At 49.1% G+C, this 16,200-nt stretch overlaps 1 protein-coding gene across 2 annotated transcripts in view; it reads left to right on the top strand.

Annotated features, from left to right (window-relative positions):
• Positions 1-16,200, top strand: part of SHB (SH2 domain containing adaptor protein B) — a 139,351-nt gene that overhangs the window by 74,062 nt on the left and 49,089 nt on the right. For both annotated transcript variants that reach the window (XM_072842011.1, XM_072842012.1), the window contains exon 3: positions 15,307-15,522. In XM_072842011.1, coding sequence (XP_072698112.1) covers positions 15,307-15,522 — 216 coding nt within the window. The remainder of the gene's footprint in view (positions 1-15,306; positions 15,523-16,200) is intronic.

Below are 16,200 nucleotides of genomic sequence, written 5' to 3'. Positions count from 1 at the left end.
GGAATGCTCTTGGGGTTGATTCAGTTCTCTAGCGCCAGTTTCACAGTTGGAGAACCTTCCTTTCCATACTGCAGTAACCCTCCCTACCAAGTGAGACTGTGATCTCAAGCTTATGTCAAAAAATCCGTATTTCTCAATGGTGTGTCCACATTAGGACTCCCAGTTATTTTTAGACAGGAACTTGATTTTTTTTGTTCCGTCCCGCTTTGTTTTCCCACCTAGCTGAGGTTATATTTTCTGTCTAGCAGTAATTCGGAACTGCCTTATTTTTAACTTCATTTTTCTTCCTCTGATTTCCTTATTCTTCCAATTTAATCCACACTCAAATAGGCTTCCTTTCCCACCCCACCTTCCCCAGTTCTCATCCACTGGGTCACAAAACTTAATATAAAAGGCAAGTACTCAGCCTCATCTTGCTCTAGGCGAAAGCAAGAGGCAGAGTCTTCAGTAAGCCTTGAGTAGCTCCTTGTGACCGGGCTGCTGCTTGTCATTTTTTGAAAGCTTCTTCACCTGTCACCCACCCGGTGTGCCCCTGACTCCTTGCATGAGTATACACCTGAGAAAGAATGCTTCCTTCCTGCCCCTGCGCTCCACCCACCCTCACCCCACCACCACAGAAAAGGAGTGAAGGAGCTGGGCCCGAGGGGTTCGGCATTAGGCTGCTGGAGTGCCTCACTTGTGAGCCTGTAACTGTGCATGCATGTACATACATAAATATACACACACCTATATGCATACATATGCTCTGGGGCTCCCTAGGTCCAGTTTCCATTCTGGCACCAGTAATATTTGATAACGCTTGCCATAGGACCCACAGTTATTATAGCCCATTGTCTTTGTTTGCTTCATTTACTCTGCCCTGTGTGCAGTGGCAAGGCAGCAGTGAGAGTCCAGTTTAAAACTTGAGGAAACAGGGCAACTTGGGTGGTTCAGTGGTTGAGCATCTGCCTTCGGTTCAGGTCATGATCCAGGGTCCTGGGATCAAGTCCCGCATTGGGGTCCCCACAGGGAGCCTGCTTCTCCCTCTGCCTGTGTCTCTGCTTGTGTCTCTGCCTCTCTCTGTGTCTCTCATAAATAAAAAAAATATATATATATATGTATATATATATATATTTTTTTTTTTTTTTAAAGCAAAAACCAAAACATGAGGAAACAGGCCCAGGGAGACCTGACTAGCCCAGCCCCTGCACACCACTGGGTGCCTCACAAGCCTTTGAATGCTCCCCATTGCCTCACCACCAAAATGCAAGCCTCTTAGGCTAGCAGTACTTGAGCAGGTGACACACTTAACTAAATAGCCCCAGAAAAGATTGTGTCTCAGGCTGTGAGCTTTAGGACAGGGACCAGGGTTGACTGATCAACATTTCCCCATCAACCAGCAACACAAGTACTCAGTAGGGTGAGTGAGTAAAAGAATGAACTAGTTAAACGAGTTCCTATATCTGGCCCTCCTCCCTCCTTCCCTTTAGCCTCGGGGATTTCCAGAGTCTGGGCTCTCAGTCCATTTCCCAAAGTACATTTCTTGTGTTGGAACCTGGAATCCTATGGATAAGAACTTTTGTACTGCTTGTAATCCCTTCTGATCCCCTCGGCAAGGAGCCACCTTTCAGGAGGCAGCCACTCCTGTAACTGGGTGGCAAGGTGTAAACCCCATTCTTCCCTGAGCTCACCCCCTCCCCAAAGGGCAACCTCTTTGCTTATCACCCATCAGGTAGATTCTGGTTCACAGCTTGCTCATCAACATTGGTTGATAGAAATTACCTTGATTTATGACCTAGAAGAACAGATAGCAAGCTCCTTGGGAGAGTGGGGACCCTTTGCAGAGAAACCACAGGCCCCAAAAAGTGATCAGTCCTACTCACAGCTGCGTGTCTTGGGAAAGCTTTCATCATTTGTGATGCACAGACTCTAACCACAGATTTTCCTGTGTCTTTAAAACTCAAGTGCCTCCGAGGATGACCAGGACTGTGTTTGGGGGTCATGTTATAATTAAAATGCATGTCTTAGAGTGAAAAGCCAGGACAGAGTTTCCTAAACCTCAAGTGTGTAAACATGACATGAAATGGAAATTGTTTAGAAACAGTCACAAAAGCAGAAGCTGTTGATCTAAAGCCTGTTCCACCGGAATGTTAAGTAGAAGATGAGGGGATTCCACAGCCGGTGCTTCCCGAAAGCAGCAGGGAACAAGTGATAAGGACAGCACAGCGCCGCATGGGCTCTGACGAAAGCAGATGTGGCAAATCCCAGCTCCCCCAGCAGCCTAAATTACCTCCTCATCCTAATGCCGCCTCTTTCCTCCTCTGTCCTGGGCTCATGTAAATTCCTAGCACAGTGCCTAGTGCAAAGCAGACCCTCAGCAAGTGCCGTCACCACCACCACTAACAATAATAATAAAGAGGATGGTCTGTGTGCCATCTGCATATGAAACTTCTTTTTAAAATTTTATTACATTAAAAAATATGTGCTCTGTGTGAGAAGATTCAACATACTAGGCATAGAGGAAGTAAAAGGTGAAGTCTCTCTCTAGAGACAAGGATTATTGTTAACAACTCATGTGCTCATTCAGCCTTTGCCTATTCGCTTGCAGAACTACACATCTCCACTCGTTACAAGCATGTTGTCTATATAATCGCTCTCCTGTTAAGCGTTGTTCTATATCACAGACCTTGTCCAAGGTCATCTGGCCTTTTTAAAATATTTATTTGCTTATTTTAGAAAGAGAAAGAGGTGGGGAGAGAAAACATGAGCAGAAGGGGCACAGGAGAGGGGGAGAGAATCTCAAGCAGATGCCATGCTAAGTGTGGACCCAGACTCAGGGCTCGATCTCACTACCCTGAGATCACAACCTGAGCTGAAACCAAGAGATGCCCAACTGACTGTGCCACCCAGGCGCCCCACGAGGTCCTCTGTTCTTTTGAGTGCTTCTCTACTATGACTGTGGTACGGTGTATTTCCGTCATTCCCCTATTTGCAGACTTTTACCTGCAGTTTTTTTTTTTTCCTTTCATTCTGAAGTAAACACCCATTTATATATACTTCTGCATGAGGGTCTGGATATTTCCGCAGGATTGATTTCCAGAAGTGGAACTTCAAGCCATAGAATAATTTTTGTTAGGTCCACCAGTTTTCTCTCTGAGAAGGCCATTTCCAGTTTCTTCTCCCTCTGCCAGTCTATGAATAATGTTCCCTGCCTCAGGTAGACAAATATTTAAAAAAATTTTTTTTCTGTGCTGAATTCTGAATTTGCAAAAGGCTCTTTGTTTCTGTTCCTTCAACCAGTATTTACAGAGCATCTGTGGAGCCATATTCTGTGCTAGGAATTGCAGGGGATGTGTCTAGATGGATTGGAGTTGAACTTGGCCCTCAAGCTGGGGTGGGCATGGAAGCTGAGCATGCACATAGCTAGAAACCGCAGTAGGGAGTCCCAGGGTCCCGAAGCTGACTGCTAACATTGAGGATGGGGGGAGGCATGGGCTAGGGAGTGGTAAGAAATGTCAGGGACACCCTCTGGCTGCTTGAAGGGAAGTGTTAGTGAGAGTGTTGGGTTCATGTTTTAGCTGCTGCATTGCCACTCACATGGTGAGGGGGTTCAGTACCTAACTCCCCAAACTGAGCAGATACCTGGGACTCTGAGGCAGCAGTTGCAAGCGTGGGCACCCTGGAAGGAGCCAGGAGGAAGAAGCATCAGTGGTGAAGCAGCTGTCTCCACCAAGAATCTCAAGGTGCCTTTGCTCTTGTGTTCTCAGCCTTGATGGAGCTGGTGTGAACACAGCATGGAGTCTCTTTAGACACCTTTTTAGGGTCCTGAAGAGAGGCTGTTCTTGTGTTTCCCAGCACAAAAACATTCATCCTGCAGATGTTTCTTTCCAAATGCTCCTTGGGATGGTTGTATAGATGGTGTAATTTGTAGTAGCTGCTCATGGGAAATCACTGCTCGAAAATAATTCTGAACAGTGGTGGTTTTCAGGTTCCAATTTTTGTGTGTAGAAGCACCTATACACCTTCTCCTGCCTCACTTTTCATTCAGGCAAAACAAAAAAACACTTCTTTGGGTTTTTAGCACTTTGACACCAAAAAATACAAGACATGACGGGAAAGTTGGAAAGACCAGTCAGGTGGGAATTGTCCTGATTTCTCTCTCTGACTTTGGCAAGTCCTTTCCATCCTGGGTCTGCCATTTGCCCTGTTAAATGGAGGTGTCAGCTCTGCCTACCAGGATCTGTTGGCAGTCCTGTGGTTATAAGAACCAAATAATAAAGGGCTTTGATGACCAGAAAGTGCTATATGAAAGGAGGGAGTGTTGCTATTGGAGTTTTTTAAATTGAATTTGGTTTGACTCCTGGGCCAGATAGGGATCCCTGCCAAAATTCCTGGTCTCGTGGTGGCAGGATTCTCCCTGCATATTGTGGTTGAATTTTGGAGGAGTTTGCTGGAAGTTAGTTAGGATGCCAAGGTCAGGGACCTCACACGCTGGGTAGAATGGGCACTCTCGTTTATGTCCCCTTGTTTGCATGTCGAAGCCATAGCACTGGAATAAGAAGCATGTGTGAACATTCACTCTTACAGAAAAAGATTGAGGGACTCTGGAGCCAGAGAGGCCTCCGGGATCTCTGCTTCACCCGCTTCCGCCTCACCTGTAGGAATCTAAGCCCCCATGGCTCAGGCAGCTGGCCGGGGTCACACAGCTGGTGAGTGGAGGCCAGGCTGGTCCTTGGCTGCCTGCCTCATCATCACCATCCAGAAGGCTGAGGTTGTCTACAAGTCCCCAGGGGGATTAGTTCCTCTTCAAGCAGTTCCAGATTGAGGAAGGCTAGGGCAGAGAGCTTGCCAGATCTCAGCAAGTTGCTTCCGGCCAGGCAGCTGCACTGGGCACAGGGCACAATGCCAGCAACACCCCTCAGCATGAGGCAGTGACCCCATGACTGGCTTCAGGGCTGCCACTACCACCATATGGGTATGGGTAAGGTTTGACCAATTTGCCTGCAAACCTGACATGTGGCAAGGGGGGACTGTCAGGTAAAGGTGGAGGGAAGGGTTGTGCCAGGAAGAAGTCCCTGGCTCTGCCCTGGGAGGCTGGCAGCATGTGTTGGCCATCCCTCTGAAGATGAAGATGTGCTTGAATGCCTCTTTAATGGGCATTCCTCTTCCTCATGAAACCGCCTTGTTCTTTCTTTCTTTCTTTCTTTCTTTCTTTCTTTCTTTCTTTCTTTCTTTCTTTCTTTCTTTCTTTCTTTTCAAGATTTTATTTATTTGAGAGAGAGAGCAAGCACGAGTAGAGAATGGAGGGGGTGGTTTACAATGGAAGAGGGAGAAGAAGGCTTCCCACTAAGCAGGGAGCCCAATGTGGGGCTCGATCCCAGGACCCCAGGATCATGACCTGAGCAGAAGGTAGGCACTTAACTGTCTGAGCCACCCAGGCACCCCCTCCTTATGCTTTCTGCCCAAAGTGCCTGACCACAATGATGACTTTAGGGACCTGTGTGTGGTGCTAGTCCGATAAACCCTAAGCTGACCTGAGTTACCCTTCCTAATGAGCAAACCGATGACCAGAGGGAGGAAGTGACCTTCTGGAAGCACTTGGCACAAAGGAGCCAGGACTCTGCTCTTAATGCTACTTGCTTCCCTTGCTGACCTGAACTCATCTATCCAGCTGTAGACCCAGAGGATCGCAGGGAGCACCAGCCTGGAGTGAAAAAGCAGTGTAGTCGGCTGCACAGTTAAGAACGTGGGCAATAGGGATCCCTGGGTGGCACAGCGGTTTGGCGCCTGCCTTTGGCCCAGGGCACGATCCTGGAGACCCGGGATCGAATCCCACATCGGGCTCCCGGTGCATGGAGCCCGCTTCTCCCTCTGCCTGTGTCTCTGCGCCTCTCTCTCTCTCTCTGTGACTATCATAAATAAATAAAAAAATTAAAAAAAAAAAAAACAAAAACGTGGGCAATGAATGAATGAATGAATGAACGAACGAACGAACGAACGTGGGTTTTGGAGCCAGACTGCCTCTGTCGCTGGCTTGATGTGTGATTGCCTTAGGTGGTGATGTCGGCAGCACCCCTAGTACAGCCATTGTGGGAATTAAACGAGGAGCCAGATGCAGTACACCTAGCACAGCAAGCACCTCCCTTCCACACACACACAGTATGCACACTCCCTCTCCCCCCAACTTATAAAGAGTGGAGCCTTTGAGACCGTGGCTGAACCAGGCAGCTTGCCTGACCTGCAGAGTTCTTATCAGTCAGGTGGGGAGGGGGCTTGGGTTTGTTCACAGCCCTTACAAGGGCTTGCTCTTTGGGGTTCCATGGAAATGGGCTGGTGACACTGCTCGGTGAGGGCTGTCTGGCATGAAAGTGTGTCCCCTGTGGCTTTAGCACATTAGTGTGTGGCCAGAGGCCTCTGTGGAAGCTGGGACCTCACCGTGCCCAGCAGACTGGAAGATTGCACCATTGGGGGTGGTGGTGGTGAGGTGGCAACTGGCCCTCTTTATAAGTACTGTCCATCAATACTCAGAGGACCCAAGATGGGGCTTGCATCTGCCTCCATTTGCTGAGGCCCCAGATGGTGCATGCAAGCCCCTGGCCTCTGTCTGCAGCACAGAGGTCAAGGGAAACCTGCCCCTCTCAGGATCAACTTGAGAATGGCTGCTGCCACCCTGACCTCTGCCCCTCAGCCCAGTGGAAATGCTTGCACTTGGGTTGTTTGTAGAAGTGTGTCTGTCTTTCCGGAGTACTGGGCATCCTCTGTCCACTTCTTGAAAGGGTGGAGCCCAAACTGTTGCAGGGTCAGACCCTCAGACCATCGGCAGCTGATTGCCACATCCTGGTGTTTCCGCCAGTTCGGAAAAAGACTTTTTGGGTAAAAGCGCAAACCTGAGCAGGGCTCCTGATCCACTTTTCCCACTTTCCTGCCCTTTCACGTCTGCACTCCCCCTGGCATTTGGGGCCCTCTGGAGCCCAGCTCCAGGGCTCCTCATTTAGCACCTCCCCACCCCCTGTTCCTCATAAGCACCCCAAAGCAGCTCACAGTATGAGGTTCTACCTCAGAACCCCTCATGCTTTCCTCTAGCCACAACTTTGCTGGTGCTTGACCTGCCTGGGTTGCCCTTTTGGTGCCCCTCATCTTTACCTTTCTGTCCGTTCTGTGACTGGCAATGGCTTGCCATTCACTGTATGTGATATCACACAGGTCCCTGACCCTTGAGGTGCTTCCTTGCACAAGGACTGGAGATTCTGTGAAATGCCATCTCCCTGAAGATTTTCGAAGTCCTTGGGACAGCATTTGCTTTCTGTCTCCAGGAGCTGCCGCCATCTGAACTAGCTTAGGGTACTTGAGGCCAGTCAGGACTGGATTTGTCCCAGCTGGGCCTCTAAACCTTCTAAACTGCGATGTGGGAGAGGTTTGGTGGCACAGTCAGTAACTCCTCTAACTGTTAATAACTCCATGCTTGGGATCCCTGGGTGGCGCAGCGGTTTGGCGCCTGCCTTTGGCCCAGGGCACGATCCTGGAGACCTGGGATCGAATCCCACGTCGGGCTCCCGGTGCATGGAGCCTGCTTCTCCCTCTGCCTATGTCTATGCCTCTCTCTCTGTGTGTGTGTGTGTGTGACTATCATAAATAAATAAAAATTAAAAAAAAAATAACTCCGTGCTTATGGATGTTGGCATCTGAACTGTCCTGGGAAACCAAGAGGTCCTGGGGTGGGGAGTGGGGGCAGGAGCCTTGTCTAACACCACATGAGAGCTCAACATTTGGCCTGGGGGCCCCCTTAATACACAGTAAGGGCCCAGTGGATGCTAGAGAAAGAAAAGCAGGCAGCTTCCTTGATTGCCTTTGAATTGGGGTCTTGCAGTTGACATGGAGTCAGAAAGCTGTCTCTTGAGAAAGTTGCAACTCTAAATGGAGATTCATTTATGCACTGCTTTGAGCCTGAGAGCAGCCAAGATCCTGGAGCAGCAAGTTCGCCTCAGTGAGTCTCCACGGGGGATGGCGACAGAACTCTGGCCTGTAGCCTCTCAGAGGTCTCAGCCCGCTACAGTAGTCCCTTGAAGAGTACAGTGACAGGCAGGGCTGAAGGACCCAGCTGTAATTGCAGAGAGGGCCTGTGAGCTCTGCAAAGAGGTCCCACATGGCTTTTTAAATCACGAGGGAAGCAAATGTGGTGTCACCAGGTGCGTGAGCTCATCCTCGCTCTGGTGCCCCAGAACAGGGGTCCTCAAGGGAAGACCCCAGCACTGCAGATGACCAGGGATGGGAGCACACTGGGCTCCCTGACTCACACCTGGGCCTTTCCCTCACCCTTGGGCCTAGCATAAAAGAGCAAGTGGTACAGGTTCTACCGGGCAGTGACAGGCCCTCTCTGCTCCCTGACCATTGTTCTTGTACCACACCCCCTGCTTCCGCAAAGCTCACCCTCCGTTTCTTGGGTGTTTCTGTGCACGCCTGGAAAAGATGGTAAGAGAACTCCAATTAGTCTCCTGGCTTCTAGACAGCTCCGGAAACCAGACTAGATAGAAGAGGAGGAAGGAGGTGGGGCCTCCTGCTTGTGTTGTGTCGGGTTTATCTCCAGGATTCATCACCAAACCTCCCTGCCCTGCCCTTGCTGGCCTGCAGCATCCACCCAGGAAGACTCCTGCTGCCCCAGACCGCCACCTCGGCCTCTAAGGGATACCTGAATTCAGACATCTGTTGGATTACCTCGGCCAGGAGTCGGGCCTTTCTCCAGAAACTGTTTTAACAGTTCAGATGGGGATGAACATCCCCCGTCTTCCCTTTGATGTGGTGCCCTGGAACTTGGCTGATTTTCAACTGCATGCCTAATTAGGAACAGCCACCCGCCACTCCTGTGCAGCTCCTCACTCAGTCTGTGGTGCTGGGTATGATTTTAACACCTCAGACCCGACTAAAATAGATGCCCCTGCCTCCAGAAGATTTAAGAACTAGACAGTCTGATAAAAGAGATGTCAGGAAGTGTCTGGGAAAGGCAGCAGGAGAAGTCCTGGTCCAGGAGTTAGAGGACCTCTGGCCTCATCCCTGCTACTTTTTTCCTGTCGCCAGCTCTCAGTTTCCCAATCTACAAAATGTAGTAGTTACACTGCTGATCGTTGAGTCCTCCCCTCTGTGTTTCACGTCATGCACAACAGCTGATCCGGAGTAGGGCTCCCACATGGAGGCATGGGATTGCCAAAGCAGCAGCGAAAATCAGAAGTTTGGGATCCAGAAATGGAAGTAGGCTTAAAGGTTGGTGTTAAAACCCTTCCATTTTGAGGGCAGGGTTGGCCTGTCAGATTTCAGGAAGCCCACCTTCTGTGGCTCTGGGACATGAAGGGCAATAGCCAAGGAGGAGGGGTGTTGGGCTTGTGTTCCAAGGAAGCCCAGTTGTGATAACTAGAATGACAGTGACGTCCCAGTGTGCTTTTTTTTTTTTTGTGCACCAGGCACTGTTCCAGACCTTGAATGCATGTGAATTCATTTAACTCTCGTAACATGAATCCAAGGTGATTACCATCATTGGGAAATGATGTCCAGAGATGCAGAAACAGGAGCGACTTCCCCTCTGCTTGAGCCTCTGCTTGAGCCAGGCTTCAGGCCCCAGTAGCCTGGCAGACTTTGTGTTTTCAGCCATAGCATGGTGCTGCTGAATGTGTCACTCCCCTGGACCTGGGGCTTTGTCTCCCTCCAGGTGGATGGCCATGGAGGGTTCATCATTTGAGTAGTGCAGCCCTGAACTTGTGAGTCTAGTCTGCCCCCATCCCTGGCATCTCAGGCATGGGTGCTCATGACTTCCAATCCGAGATGTGGGAGAGGTCTGCTGGCACAGCTAGGCACCCTACTGTGGGCTGAGTAGAGGTTTCTTAGCACAGGAATGGAGGCCTCGTGGGCCACACATCCATCCCTTCTGAGCTCTACTGCCCTATGATTTGGGATCTAGTGTGGATTCCCAGACAAGCCCAGCTGGGAAAATTAGAGGTGAGGGGCCTGCAGGTCAGCGTCTATCATTTCCAGCAAGGCTTCTACACGTCTGTACCAGCCTCTCCCCGCCCAGCTCCACCCTGCCCTAGGGTCTAAGGCACCTCTCCTTAGATACTCTTAGGGGTGCCATCCCATAGCATTCAGAACCCACTCCCACCTGCCTCTGGCTTCCTCTCCCACCAGGCCCCCTGTACAGCCCTCCTGCTCCACATACACCTTGTGCTTCTGGCCCCTCTGCCTTTGCTTTGGTCCTCCCCCCATCACACATCCACTTGCCCTGCTGAACCACTGTGCTCTGACCTCATGTCCAGATTCCTTAAAGCCCTCCCAGGCTCCCCCCAACTGAGTCACATCTCTTCCCTATTGAGGATCCTGAGCCATTTCTGTACTGGAGGCTCTGGCCATCCCTCACCAAGGGTTTCTTGAAGACCAGGATTGTGTCTCCATCTGGCTCTTGTGTCAGGCATTTGGTAGATGCCTGGCTGGGTGTGATTGCGGGGGGCGAGGGGGGGTTGCCAGTGCTACTAGAGGAAGCTAAGTGCACATGGCGATGCTCATGATTTCCTTGGCCTCGGTCCCTCAGAGATTTCCTCCTCCTGAAGGGAAGATAAAGAGGTAAAGGAAAGATTTCTTTTCTTTTAGTCTTTTTACTAGTGAAAAATATTTACCATGAAGTGTGTTACACAATTTTTCATTTAGATGTATACCCACCTGCTTTCAAAATACAGATTTGAGGTTGTCCATCATTTTAAATAATGTCTATAAGGAGGCCATCATAGTAGAAATCAAAGTAGAATCTATACAATATCTAAGACAACACTCAGTGAAGTTAAGCATCAAAATTAACTCTGAGCTTCCTGGCAGCCAAAGCAAAGAAAAGGAGGATGGGAGGGAAGTGGCACAGAGCTGGCGAGCCCCGGAGCAAAGTGTACCTTTATTGCTTGTGGACTTGGGGAACTGTAAACACTCATCAGATCCACTCAGGAGACTTCTGGTTTGCACCAAGCTCTGTCCTGGGCCCCTAGCTCAGATAATCCCCTGGCCCTCGTCTCTCCACAGCCTCAGCCCTTGGTCAGCACACCTGCCTCGCCCTCCTGGCTCTGTGCCTTTGGTGAGTGCTCAGGTCTAACATTCTCTGATTCTAGAGAAGTGCTGATTGATTTTTTTTTTTTTTCTCTTTCTCTTTATGTAGTTCCACTTGAAAACCTTTCTATTCCAGAGGTCAACAGAAATCTCCACCTTGTCAATTTCATGTTTCTGCTCACTGAGAGGCATGAAATCATAGCCTGCCACCAATATTAAAGGTCATTTTCCATGAATTTGTAGATGGTGATGTCCAGATAATGTGTGACTTAAAACATATGGTCATCAGCCCCCCTATTAGATTAGTCTCTCGACCCTCACAGATCGCAGTCTGGGTAATAAGGAGGGTGGGCCCAGTCATTAGGCAGAAGACAGTGTCGTCTGGTGAGCTGGCCCAGTGCAGTGGCCCTTGACTTCCTGGGGCCCCTGGCAATCCTCTCCTGGGAGAGAAGATGCTCTCTAAATGAACATTTTCTCAGGAAAGGGCAGCTGCTTCCAAAATGCACATAGCTCCTGTAAGCCCAGTCTTGCTTCAAACCATATCTACTTTCATGTTCTCCTGTCTTAATTACACTTTTTCTTTACCGACATCCTAACTCATTATTTAAAACAACTTTCAGAAATAATTATGCAATAATTCCTTCCTCTCTGCACAGTAGCTGGTTACCTTCCTCTATCAGGTTTTCGATCCTTTATTTACATGTAGCTGTACTGACAACATTGCTGTCATCAGAGTCTGGGTATTGTGGGCAAAAGTGTGTGATGACAGTGTTCAGCAATTCTTAGCAAGGAGTAGAATTCCCTTTGGGGCCTCATTCACATCGGCCAGGACTTGTTTAGAAAGCCCACATTATGCAGTTTACTCAACACATAAACAATCTTGTATTTTACTTTTTAACTTACCATAATTTTATGCACGCTTTCCCATGTACCTACATAATCTTCAAATTTATCATTTTAATGGCTGCTTAATATTCCATCCAGTTAGTGTGCCATAATTTACTTAACTGTTCCCTATTGTTGCAGCCTTAATGAAAATTTGAATTCACCATGTACTACAGGGGGAAGCTCGTTTTAATGATTACCATTATAACATCCTCTGCCCTAACTGCATGCCATTACTAACCCAGCTTTAGGAAGGCACAGATGCTTTTGGAACAATAAATTCTATATGAGAGGTGTATGCACAAGTCCCTCTGATTTAATAGCTAATCTGTTCACTGCACATGTTTTCCTTTTATGCCGAATATCCATCTCTTCTACATATTGTGTAATACTAAACTAGATGCATTTGGCATATTGCTCCAGCTACTTTATCACTGCTGTCAGGGACTTCCATAAATTAACGGGAATTTGGGGTAAGGAGTGGTTTCTGGTTGTCAATTGTCGTTCATTTACCCCACCCCCACTCACTGACTGTCTGCTTACAGCCTGGTTCTGTGAGAGAGCAAGGGCACACTTGATTATTGGTGCCCAGATATGTATCTGTGTGTTGCTTTGTGGTACCCAAGATTCAGTGGCGATTCTCAGGCAAAGTGCTTTCTAAACCGTAGAGTGCATTAATGATTGCTGGTCCTGTTGTAAAGTAGGGTGAAGAGGAAGGTGATCGTCCTGGGTCAGGAGGCTAGACTGCACTCCTTAGAACCCATGAGGCTGCTGTGGATGACAACAAGCCCACAGAATAGATTAGATGGTTTGGTAGGTTTAGTGACTTCCAGAGTTGTCTATCGTGTCTTACAGTCAGTGTTCACTTTGAAGTGGCCAACTCCTATCTTTTATAGCTCTTCTCTTTTCCTCTTTCCCTAAGAAGGGAAACATCATCCTTAAAACTAATAAATGATCCCAGGTTACTCATGGGACCCAGTAAAGCCGTGTTCTGCCAAAGTATGGGACATCTTCTCAGAGGAGACAGGATTTTAGGGGGCCTGAGAACCACATAGTGAGGTTTTTTCCATTTTGTTCCGCTCTCTTTCTAAAAAGAAAAAGTGACTGTTTGCCAAAGACAGTATCTGCGTGCTGCTTGCACCCCATGGGCTCGCTCGCACTTGCCCTTGTGTCCCTTTTCAGCAGTTTGGAAAGCAAGCCAGATGCTGGCTGCCCAGCAGGCAATAGTACCTACCTGCTTGGTTTTGTTCTCATCATTCTTTTTATGTTTATCAGCTGTTTTTAGTAAAGGATAATGTCTTATGGATGGTAATACAAAATTTTGGTTGTAAATTTATTAACTCTAAAAAGTGAGGCAACATGAGTAAAAATAGAAAATAATAACCCAGGCAGTACTTGAAAACAGCGAAATCGTGAAGTTGGTGTGTGACTTAACGAGGTCTGGGAAACACTACCATAATGTTATTTAACATCAACACTAGCAGCACTGGCACAGAATCAGTTGGCTTCTGTTGTATCGGGGCGTGTGCATGGGGATTTTTGTCATCCCCACGAGCTGGCCCTGGACCATGAAGCCCAGCCTAAAAACAATGCTCTTGCTCAGAAGGGCTGACGTCATCATGTGTACTGTCAGCTGCTCTTCAAGGCATAGAAGTCCCCGTGGGCTTCTACCCTGATTTGGAGAATGCCTCAAGAGTCCTTTTCAACAGCTCCCTCTCAATGACCCTCACCCCTTCGGTGTCAAACCTTACTGCTCACCTCCTTGAACCCAGTGCTCCAGCAAAAGTGGACAGTGAATAGGCAAACAATTTTATTCCACCTCAAAAAGAAACGAAATTCTGACACATGCTACAAAAAGCTTATAAACATTATGCTAAGTGAAATAAGCCCGTCTTGGAAGGACAAGAACTGTATGATCCCTTTAGATGAGGTCTCCAGGAGAGTCATATTATTAGAGACAGAAGCAGAAAGGTGCTGCCAGGGGCTGGAGAGGGAGAGGTGGGGGGTGGTCAGCATTTAACAGTTACAAGGTTTAAGTTTGGGACGATGAAAAAGGTCTGAGGATAGGTCATCACGATGGCTGCACAACAATGCGAATGTACTTAATGCCATTGAACTGTATAATTAAAAATGGTTAAAATGACAAAGTTATATGATGTGTAAGTCTTACCACAGTGAAACAGAAAGGCAGTGAACCCATCTATCCCCTCCAGCCACACTGCCTTGGCGCCCACCTCCATCCTGCCACAAGGAATGCTGACCCCTCCTGTTTTCACTTGTCAGAGCATCAATTCACGTGTCATGTCTCTCCCCCTCCCTGGTCCCTTACAGCCCCTGCACCCGAGCCCCTCTGCCTCAGGAATTATGGTGATTTAGGTGTATGCTCTACCTCTTCTGGAAGCACTGGGCTTCCTGAGAGCAGCCTCTACAGCAAACCCACCCTTCCACATGTCTCATGCGGGCCCCTTCACACAGAGGGTGTTTAGGAAGGATCAAAGCAGGTAAACTGTCACTGTTTGACTCAGAAACACCTGATTCTAGCATCCTGGGATCCATCCTCAAGCCACCACTGGCCTGGCCTCTCAGAAATGAGCAGCAGCTGACATGGAGGCCCCCTGTCTGGGGTCTGGTCTAGACAGGCAGTCACCCCTCAGCCCACATAGGGCCCCGCCATGGCATCCTCTCCAGAGGATTAAGAGTTTCCCCCCCCATTATTCAGAGGTGAAACTGGACATCTGTTCCCATGTCCCTTGGATGTGCTCAGTGTGTCAGAAGACAGGCAGGCTGTGGGACAGGCAGAAATGCAGGGAAGGGGTTGCTCATGCAGATTTGTAGGAGAGGAAAGAGTGACCCAGGGAGGCTCTTGACTTGTTAGCTGAGGGCAAACACGAGGATCATTTAGCCTAATTTCATTTTTCAGGTAGGGAATGAAAGTCCAGAGGATGGGGAACAGTCCTAGTGGGCAAGATCCTACTCATGTGTAGAGCAAAGGGGTGGGGGCTCTTTCTGTTTCAGGCTGCTGTCAAAGCACACCTGAAACATCATGTACATATCTGGGCCCAGCCCTTGCAGACGATAGTGACTGAGCAGATGGCAGTGGTAAGCCTCTGATGGCAGCGGTAAGCCTCTGGTTCTGTCATTGGGTCCAAGAGCCTGAGATCTTTGTGAGGAAACCTCGCCCTGTGAGAGCAGAGACGCTGCCTTCAGGGTGGGGAGGGACAGTTAAGCACAGACGCAGGGGCCCATTCCTGTGCAGTTCTCAGCTCTTTGGCTGGTGACTAAATTCCTGTGAATGTCACCTGACAGATCCCAGGTGAGGAAGTACATACTGTGCATCCGTTACATCTCTGCTTCCTTCCTTTTTGCCTACAGAATTTCAGAGGCAAGAAAGTGTCCGGTCCCAGCACAAAGGCATCCAATTATATGACACCCCTTACGAACCTGAGGGCCAAAGTGTCGACTCAGACTCAGAGAGCACGGTCAGCCCCCGACTGCGGGAGAGCAAGCTGCCCCAGGACGATGACAGGCCCGCCGACGAGTACGACCAGCCATGGGAGTGGAACCGGGTCACCATCCCAGCTCTGGCAGGTAAGGAGCCAGGAGCCCCATTCGGAGGGGGCCCACCCACCCTCGACACTCACCGTTGGTAAAGGGTGTAAGTGTACCAATCCCTCATGCTCAGGCAAACCACAGGGCTTCATTTGATGATCCTGTTGGGCGGTCTTCTCTTTTAATCTAGCTGAGCCACTCAAAGATGATGAGGGTCCTGGAGGGAAGGTAGGCCTGGTCAAGCCAGGTAGAAATCCTAGGCCGAGCCGTTAGGGCCTTGGTTCTGATCCCTCTAGTCTTCCCAGAAGACCTGACTTTCTCTTGGTCCTGTTGGTAATGTTCTAATTCACCGAAGCCAAGATTTCAGAAGGAATTTTCTTACATACCTACAAGAAGACCAACCTGCGAAGTGGCTCCTACTGGGCCTGAGGGAGCCCAGTGCTTCCTCCTAGCTGTATGGCTGCCAGAAGCCTGCATATACCCAGGGCCACTGTGTTTCCTGTACCAGCTCCAGCACAAAGCCATTCATGGAGCATAGGCATGGGTGCATCCTGACCTCAAGCTGGCTCTTGCCCTGGCTGAGAATGACTCAGGCGCCTCCCTCCACCTCACTCTGAGACTGGTTCTCCTGAATCTGGATATCTGTCACAGCACTAAAACCCCTCTCCCAACCTTTTGGAAAGTTGCCTGCCACATGTGTCACAGGTCTTAAGCTTA

Source organism: Canis lupus, chromosome 10 (genome assembly GCF_048164855.1).
Source record: "Canis lupus baileyi chromosome 10, mCanLup2.hap1, whole genome shotgun sequence".
NCBI classification, from domain to species: Eukaryota; Metazoa; Chordata; class Mammalia; order Carnivora; family Canidae; genus Canis; species Canis lupus.
The sequence above is the reverse complement of the archived record's forward strand: the minus strand, read 5'-3'. Positions and strand labels throughout refer to the sequence as shown.